Genomic DNA, 8,720 nt, shown 5'->3' with positions numbered 1-8,720 from the left:
TTTTTTTTTTTTTTTTTTGGTACAAGGCTAGGGCTCTACCAGTTAAGCCATAGCTCTGCTTCTGGCTCCTTCACAGTTAATTGGAGATGAGTCTCACCAGTTTTGCTGCCTGGACTTCTTTTGAACCATGATCTTCAGATCCCAGCCTCCAGAGTAGCTGGGATTACAGGTGTGTGCCACCAGCACCAGCCCTTGCTGTGCTCTCAAATGCTCCCATGAAGTAAGACTTCCCAAATGCAAATTAATACAACGCAGTGCATTATATTTGTGAGGTGAATGTTAAACCAAGCTCACAAATAGTTCCAAGTGTTTCCTGATCTTTGGCAGGTATTAAATACCCTTCCTGTTTTTTTTTTTTTTTAACATTGTTTCATTCGACCAGCAGAGGAGCACTTGAGTGCTGTGTAACACTATAATGGTAGTTGGCTGTAACAAGGAGCACTTGAGTGCTGTGTAACACTGTAATGGTTGGGTTGTCCAGCGGCCTTGTAGTATCCTGAGTGTGTGTGAGCACAGGTGCATGCCACTGTACAGTGACTACAGGATTGCCTTATGCAGCTCCCCTGGTCTCAAGTGATAGACATTATATACAGTCAGTGTGGAAGAGGCTATGAAATTCTGCCCTGCTTCTACTTGTTTAGCCAGTGTGGTCGTTGTTTTAATTCTTCCACTAATGCGGATGGCCTTTTTTGGTTTATTTAAAAATTTTCACCATCTTGCCAAAGAACAGCAAAAAACTGCAGTTGGACCAGGTGCTGGTTGCTCACATCTGTAATCCCAGCTACTCAGGAGGCTGAGATCTGAGGATCAAGATTCTAAGACAGCCTGGGCAGGAAAAGTCCTTGAGACTTTGATCTCCAATTAATCAGCAAAAAAGACAAAAGTGGAGCTGTGGCTCAAGTGGTAAAGCACCAGCTTTAACTGAAAATGCTAAGGAAAGGGCATAGGCCCTGAGTTCAAGCCCTACTATAGGTATGTGTACACACACACACACACACACACACACACACACACACACACACTCACTAAAATAGCAGTTGATGAAGCCAAAATATAAACATACATATCTCCAAAAGACAAGTGTGTTAGATACTGAAAAAAAACCAAAAACCATAAAACATCAAAGGACAGAAAGTTAATTCGGGTAAGGAGAGGCAAACATTAGCCTTAGATTTATTTTCTCCCTGTCGTAGCCTATCAGTTACATTTTCTCTTTTTTCTTTCTTTCTTTCTTTCTTTCTTTTTTTGGTCTGTCGTGGGGCCTGAGCACTGTCCCTCAGCTCTTCAGCTCAAGGCTAGCGCTCTACCACTGGGCTACCTTCCCAGTCCCAGTTACATTTTTCTTTAACAAAATGTATAGTAATGACCAAATCTGTCTTCTGATAATACAGAGCTGCCTCCTGGGTATTACAGGCGTATGTGACCATGTGTGACTGCATCACAGCTCTGCGTGCTCTCAGCTGATCCACCACCAGCCGAGCCACCGTCACCAGTGCACTCTAGCCCTCATTGTTTTCAGTAGATTGTTGTCTATGAGGCCATTTAGAAAAAGGGGATTTCTGTTACCTTCACTTATTCCTTCTCTAATATCCTTTTATGTATTTTCAGTACCCTTTATCTTTTTCAACCTCTGATTTTCCTTCTCTCTGAAACACTTCTCGTAACACTTCTTGTGAGGCAGTTCTACTGACAATACATTTTCTTACCTTTTGTCTAAGAAGTCATTATTTCTTTTATACATTTGTGTGTGTATATGTGCATGTACGCGCCAGTCCTGGAGCTTGAACTCAGGGCGCAGGTGCTGTGTATGAGCTTTTATGTACCTCTCAAGGTTAGTGCTCTACTATTTGAGCCTCAGCTCTACTTCCACTGGTTAATTGGAGATAAGAGTCTCAGGGACTTCCTTGCCTGGGCTGGCTTCGAACCATGATCCTCAGATCTTAGCCTCCTGAGAATCTAGGATTACAGGCATTAACCACTGGCATCCAGCTTTTGTCCAGCTTATTTCTCCTACTCTTTTGAAGGTTATTCCATGGTTAAATATCTGTGTAGTGCGATTTTCTTGCAGTACTTTTTTCATTCTTCGTGTGTGTGTGTGTGTGTGTGTGTGTGTGTGTGATTTCTGAAGTGGTTCAATACCATTTTCCTTCTTGCCCTGGTATTTTTTTTAATTTGACATATTTCAAGATTTTTCCTTTTTGTCTTCAGTTTTCTGCAGTTTGATGTTGATGTGTTAGATAGATTTTCTTTTTTGATATTTATTCTTTCTGATCTCTGAGCGTTTGTGATCTACAAATTGGTATGTCATTAAATCTGTACAATTTTCATCCATTATTATGTCAGGCAGTTGCTCTGTTCCTTTCTTCTCTCTCTGTGTTTCATGTTCTCATTGTCCCTGAGTTCTTCACTATTCACTGTTTCTTCTACCTTTCTAATTCTCTTGATATTTCAGTTTGGGGAGTTTGCATTGACATTTTTTAAAGCTTATGTATTCTTCTTCCCTTGTGTCTGGTGTGCTGATGATTCCGTCAAAGGCAATCTTTAGGCCTGTTTCTGTGACTTGGATTTTTAGCATTTCCTTTTGGTTCTTAGATTTTCCATCCCTGTTAACATTACCCATATGTTCCTGCATGCTGTCCATTTTTCCATTAGAGTGTTTAGCATATTAATCATAGTTATTTTAAGTTCAAAGTCTGATTACTCCGAAGTTTCTGCCATGTCCCAATCTTGTTGTGATTGTGGTGGTGTCTTTTGGACTTCCTCCCTGTCCTGTCGCGTGCTTTGCACTATTGTTAAAAGCTGAACACAGCGTCGGGGGTAAAAAGAGCTGAGGTAGACATATCTTTGGGATGATGGTGGTGTTTGTTTGTCTGGCTGAGGGTTAGGTTGTGTTTGCTGTTGGCCTTTTCTATGGAGTCAGAGGATAGAATTACTCCCTGTCCTCAGTATCAACCTTACAGATGTCGGGTTGTTGTATTGTGGGGTGTTGAAGGCTTGTAAATTGACATTCCCAGATTGCTTGTAATCCAGGAGGCGGAGAAAGTGACAATCAGGTGTTGGAGAATGATTGAATTATTTTTTATGGTTAGATTTCAGTCTTCTAGTGAGCTGGAAGTGAGTATGGTCTTTCCTGTATTAAAAGGTAGAAGAGGCCAGGTGCTGGTGGCTCACACCTGTAATCCTAGCCACTCAGGAGGCTAAGATCTGAGGAATGCAGTTCAAGGCCAGCCTGGGCAGGAGAGTCCATGAGACTCTTAGCTCTCAGTAACTACCAAAAAGCTGGATATGGAGCTATGGCTCACGTGGTAGAGCACCAGCCTTGAGCAAAGAAGCTCAGAGACAGGGCTCTGCCCTGAGGTCAAGCCGCAGAAATGGTACACATATGAAAAAGGTAGATTTTTCCCTTCTCAAGTTTAGATTTTGGTAAGACTGTGTTAAATGAGGTTCTGATAAATATATAACTACTAGTCAGATAGTGGAGAGATGTTGGTAAGTGGAGGAAAGGGGGAGTTTCAGGACAGAAGAAGTCGGTGGAGCCCTGGGAGCGGTGAGTGGTGTGGGAAGGCCTGGGAAGGTTGTGGGTGTGAGCTGTGGTCTGTTGACACAGCCAGAAAACCCAGCTCCTCACCTGTAGCCTTGGAGAGGCATGGCAGAGTGAAATGTAATAGGAATAGACGGGGTTCTTAACTTTCAGATAACCTCAGGAAACAGATTCCTGTCAGCTGATACAAAATGAAAATGGGAACAATTTTACTTGATTTGGCACTGTGGAAATTAGTCATTTAAATATATTAGGATGTATTCGTGACTAGATTTCAGTCTTCTCATGAGCCATATGTGTGTCTGTCTGTCTGTCTATCTATCTATCTATGACAGTAGTGGGGACTAAACTCCTGGCCTTGTACCTGCTAAGCAGATAGTTTACCCTCACGCCACATCCCCAGTCCCCTCCACCCTTTGAGTTTTAGTTACTGTTAAATAGTGTCTTTGTTTATACCCAAGCCATCCAGGATTGCAGTTCTCCTACTAACCTCCCCTGCAGCTAGAATGAAGCGTGCACACTACCACACAGCTTTTTTTCATTAGTTGAGATGGGGTCACATAAACATTTTTGTTCTGGCTGGTCTTGAACCACAGTTCCTACTTACCCTACCAAGTTGCTGGGATTACAGGGGTTACTTACCCGGTCCAGCTTCCAGGATCATTGTATCTATCATTTTATTGATGAAAAATACTTTATTTTAGGAAGAAACCTCTTACCAATCATGGAATGTTCTTTTTGGCGCCAGCATTGGATCTTGAGCTCAGAGCCTTGTGCACTCATTTGTGCTTTCTACTCATGTTTGGCACTCCAGTACTGAAGCCTCTTTACTTCTGGAATGTTCGTTTCATTTATGAAATAATACTTGGTTTTCAGGGTTTTTGCTGAAAATGCAAGTTATAGGTTAAGGTAGCAGATCGTTTTACAGTTTTTAAAATATATTACTAGGGCTGGGAATGTGGCTTCATGGTAGAGTGCTTGCCTACCATGCATAAGTCCCAGGTTCAATTCTTCAGTACCACATAAACAGAAAAAGCTAAAAGTGGCACTGTGGCTCAAATGGTAATACAGTAGCCTTGAGCAAATGAAGCTCAGGGACAGTGCCCAGGCCTGAGATCAAGCCCCAGGACTGGCAAAAAAGAATTATTAAAAATTAGGAGCAGTAAGGAACCTGGAAGCAGTCTCTCAGCTTAGGTTTCAGCTAGAACAGCCTAGAAAGAAGAGCATTTCTGAGGCTCCTCAGGATTTTACAAAATGTTTTCACTTCTTATTTGGTGTCTACTTCTCCTTGGGTACTGGGCATTGAACCTGGAGCCCATATCATTCAGCTAAAGCCCTGTTTGTGTCATCTATAGAAGGCACAGTTTGAAAGTCCCTAAAAGTGCTACTTGATGGCAGTTATTTTGCCTTTGTTTCAAGGAACTATTAGTTGCTTTTACAGAATGAGTCTACACGTGAAGAGCAGTCCTTCAAGCATTTATGCAAATACCATCCCAACGGATGTGAGTTTTGTAACCACAGTAAACCATCCGCATACACCTAATACTTCTGTAAAGAAACATGAACTCCATGACGTAAGATGCACGTCTCCAGTTCTGAGGAATGCTCTGACTTGGAGTTTGCTGGCTTTGAGAATAAGGAGCTGATGGTATTGTCTTTCCAGTCACCCCAAGTCAAGCAGGGCACAGCTGGCCTGCTGCAGGGAAAACTGGGGGATTACTTAAAAACAAAATGTATACATCTCCCCAACCTTTCATCTTGTGTCTTTTGTTTCATTTTCAGAAAGTTTTTTTTTTTTTTTAGAACACCTTATATATGTTGGATTTAAGGCCTGGAATATTGCATTTATATACAAACTAAAGTATATTGCTTCCTATTTGTTTCATATAATGCTGGAAATTGGTGCTGTTAAGATTCAGTGCATTGACCGTATGATGCCTATTATTTGAAGGAAAAATGTCTTGGATTTGTCTTTTGTAGCCTTATCAAGGATACTTCATCTCTTTATCTGGTGAGCTGGTGTAATGTACTTGGCAAATATTGCCTTTGCTGGTTGGGAGAATGGATCTTGGGCCTGCAGTCCTGTCTTCGCTGACGATGTGACAGATCCCTCTGCCTCTGCTTTTGCAGTGACTGCCATATTTCTTCTGGACTGGGGGGGTTAAAATTCATGAGCCTTGCTCTTCTTTCTGGGTACCACAGAGTCCACCAAGTCCTGCTGCTTTCTCTATGTGGGTGGGACGCAGACATGACTCACACAGCTCCTATGGGGAGTGCTGCATGCACTGCACTTGTGATGCGAGAGAGCTCTGCTAGCTTCCAGGACAGGGACGCTGAGCCAGCATCTCCTGCCTTCTGCGTGGCTGCACATGCCCACTTCTGTAGGCTCAGACAGAGCAAAGCCTACGAAAAGAGATTTGGGGGTGTGTGTGGCTCAGTTGGTAGAGCACTGAACAATGAGCAAAAGGTGTCAGGTACCAGGTTCGAGTCCAGGTCTTGGACTAAAAAGAAAAGAGATTCTGGTTCTTTCTAAACTGTGGCAGTTTGCCACTCATTTAATTTCAGTTTGTCAGTCAGTTAATGTCAATTGTCTCTCAGTTTCATGAAAAATTTAAAGACGTGGTTAAAAAAAAAAGGTCCTTTCTGAATTTTGTGGAACAGTGTAAAATTATTTATTGTTGAATCTAGCTCTGGAAAGAGAGCTCCTGCAGGGTCTTGAAACAGGAGTACTACAGACTCTGGGCCCATTCCTTCTTTACTTTGCATTGAACTGAAAAGATCTGTCCTTGACATTTTGGGGTTCGATATTTTCCTCTACTCCTTAGCCAATTAAAATCCAAACTTGTTTCTTAAAAACCAAAAATTAAAGTTTTTGGCTTCGATGGAGCATAAACTTGGGTCTTTAAATTTTCTTTCTCCAAGAAAATGACATCCTCATTTTATTTAGTAGCATAGAATAATATTTCCCACATTCCATGATCCTTATTATAAACTGCTGAGCAATTTTGAACTTATCATACCGTATTTCAAGAGTTCCTGAGGCAGGGTGGTTTCCATATTATTTTCAACACTTGAGGGCTATGGAATTAAACAGGAACGAGAAACCCTGTGTGCCACCCCCTTTTCAGAGAGCATTGGTTTACAGCAGAACGTTGGGGTTGTGAGCTCTCCAATGCTGAGTACAGAAACACGTCTGTTCTGCTTTGCTTAGTATTTCACATGCCATTTGGTCAGCGTTGCTTGTTTTTGTAGAATGTCAGTCCTGAGGAATGGACTTTCTCAGATGTTTTTGATCACTGAAGGGTAGAGTGATAGCTTTGGACGGTATGGTGATAACTTTGGCAAGAGGACAGTAAGAGCAATAAGCAAATAGGATTTGTCTTGAATAATACTGAGCTCTTAGTTTATTTCCCTGAGGTTTTAGAGAGGAGAGGATATTTGAATTCTGGTAGTAGGTCATTGAATCAGAAATCTGGGCCTTCGTCCCTTCTGGATGGCACTGAGCAAAGGAATACAATAAGGAAAGGGAAATGGTATCTTAGAAAAGCAGCTGTGGTTAGATGAGAAGTCTGTGGGAATTTGTTATGCAAATCACGTAGAGTATGATAATGTCACGTATTGTACACAGAAGAAGCTAGGACAAGTCTGCTCTGTTCCACAGCACGCAAGGTCTTTTATTTTGAGGAACTGTGTGATTTTCCCTTCCCTTTAGGTGGATTAAAGAATGAGACATTCGATACTTGTACACAGGGCTGACAGCCCCTCTAGACCCCAACTCGGACTCGGGGGGTCAGGTGGGGCTTGGGAAGCACAGAGAGGTTCTTTTCCTTGCTTTGGAGATAGAATGTGTAGAGTGAGACAAAAGATATTTGAAGAAATGCATGGAGACTTTTATTTTTCTGAGTCTCTCTGCATTCCAGAAGCTTCCATTTGGCCATACTCCTAGTTTTAAAACTGAAGGTAAGAATTATGATCTATTTAAGATAAATCTGTTTGACTAGGTCATTCTTGAAGTCTCACTGCTTTCTCCAAAGTCTCACCAACCTGCAGAACAATCCAGTAGTTTCCCAGGATTTATGATAAGCAAACCTCAAACCCTGAGTGGTAGAGGGGAAGGTTTAGAACGTGCACTAGAAGCTGACAGAAAGGTCAGTGTTGCATCTGAGATTCTGCTGGCCTCACCTGCAGCCATGGTGTTAGGAACTCACCTCTGAGGAAGCGGCCGGTGACCGCGCTGGGTTTCCTACCCGGGCAGTCTCAGACACCAGTCTGGTGACAAATAACAAAACCACACTGGGCACTCGTTGGCTCTTCGTGTGCCAGAGGCGCTGCCCACCTGAGGAAGGGGGATGGAGGCCTTGCAGAGAGGGTTTTAAGTCGTTGCTGCTATTTTATTTTATTTTTTAAATTTGAAGTAAGTGTAACACAATGTCAGTCTTCCACAATCTTGGTCTCTGGTGATTTTCTGTTGGGTTGGGGGTGCTTTCAGGTTGGGGAGGGCCTGTGGTTCCATCTGCAGCCCCCACCCCCTTGAAGAAAAGTCATCTCCCGTGACCAGTGGACCTCCAGCCTGTGCTGACTCCGTGTGCTCGCCTTGTGAGGTGATTGCACGGGCACATTACCCTCAACTTGAATCATATGGACCAATTTCCATGACTCTGTTGTCTAATGGTGGTTATTGACTTTCAACTTTGTTTTTTCTTTTTTTTTCTTTTTTTACTTGTGTTGGTCCTGGAGCTTGAACTCAGGGCCTGAGAGCTGTTCCTGAGCCTGTCTGGCTCAAGGCCAGTCCTCTATCACTTGAGCTACCATAGCGCTACTTCCTGACTTTCAACTTGTTTATTTTAAGGAATTATGCACACAAAGCACTGTTTTATTTTTGCACTTTGTTTTTTGTTTGTTTGTTTTTAGACTAGTAATCAAATCAGCTGCCTGTTGTTTACTAAATCTATAGGCTCTGTCTTCGGTAGCTGCTCCTGCTCTGAATTTACTCTAGACCTGCATTATCTCCTCCATGGCCTCCTTTGCTTTCATATTTCTGGCAAAGCTCATGAGCAGGATCCCAATGCAGAATTCATGGTTTTTTGTTTTTTCCATACCGGCTTTTCTACCTGAGGTTTCCAGTCCTTCCTTCCTTCCTTCCTTCCTTCCTTCCTTCCTTCCTTCCTTCCTTCCTTCC

At 42.5% G+C, this 8,720-nt stretch overlaps 1 protein-coding gene across 1 annotated transcript in view; it reads left to right on the top strand.

Moving 5' to 3' along the window:
• Window positions 1-5,120: 5,120 nt before the first annotated feature.
• Window positions 5,121-8,720, top strand: part of Me1 (malic enzyme 1, NADP(+)-dependent, cytosolic) — a 35,774-nt gene continuing 32,174 nt past the window's right edge. Inside the window, exon 1 of the mRNA XM_013032261.1 lies at window positions 5,121-5,189. Within this exon, the coding sequence (XP_012887715.1) occupies window positions 5,121-5,189 (69 nt within the window). The remainder of the gene's footprint in view (window positions 5,190-8,720) is intronic.

This window comes from Dipodomys ordii, unplaced genomic scaffold (assembly GCF_000151885.1).
Source record: "Dipodomys ordii isolate 6190 unplaced genomic scaffold, Dord_2.0 Scaffold152, whole genome shotgun sequence".
In the NCBI taxonomy this organism is placed as follows: Eukaryota; Metazoa; Chordata; class Mammalia; order Rodentia; family Heteromyidae; genus Dipodomys; species Dipodomys ordii.
This window is presented reverse-complemented; position numbering and strand designations above follow the sequence as displayed.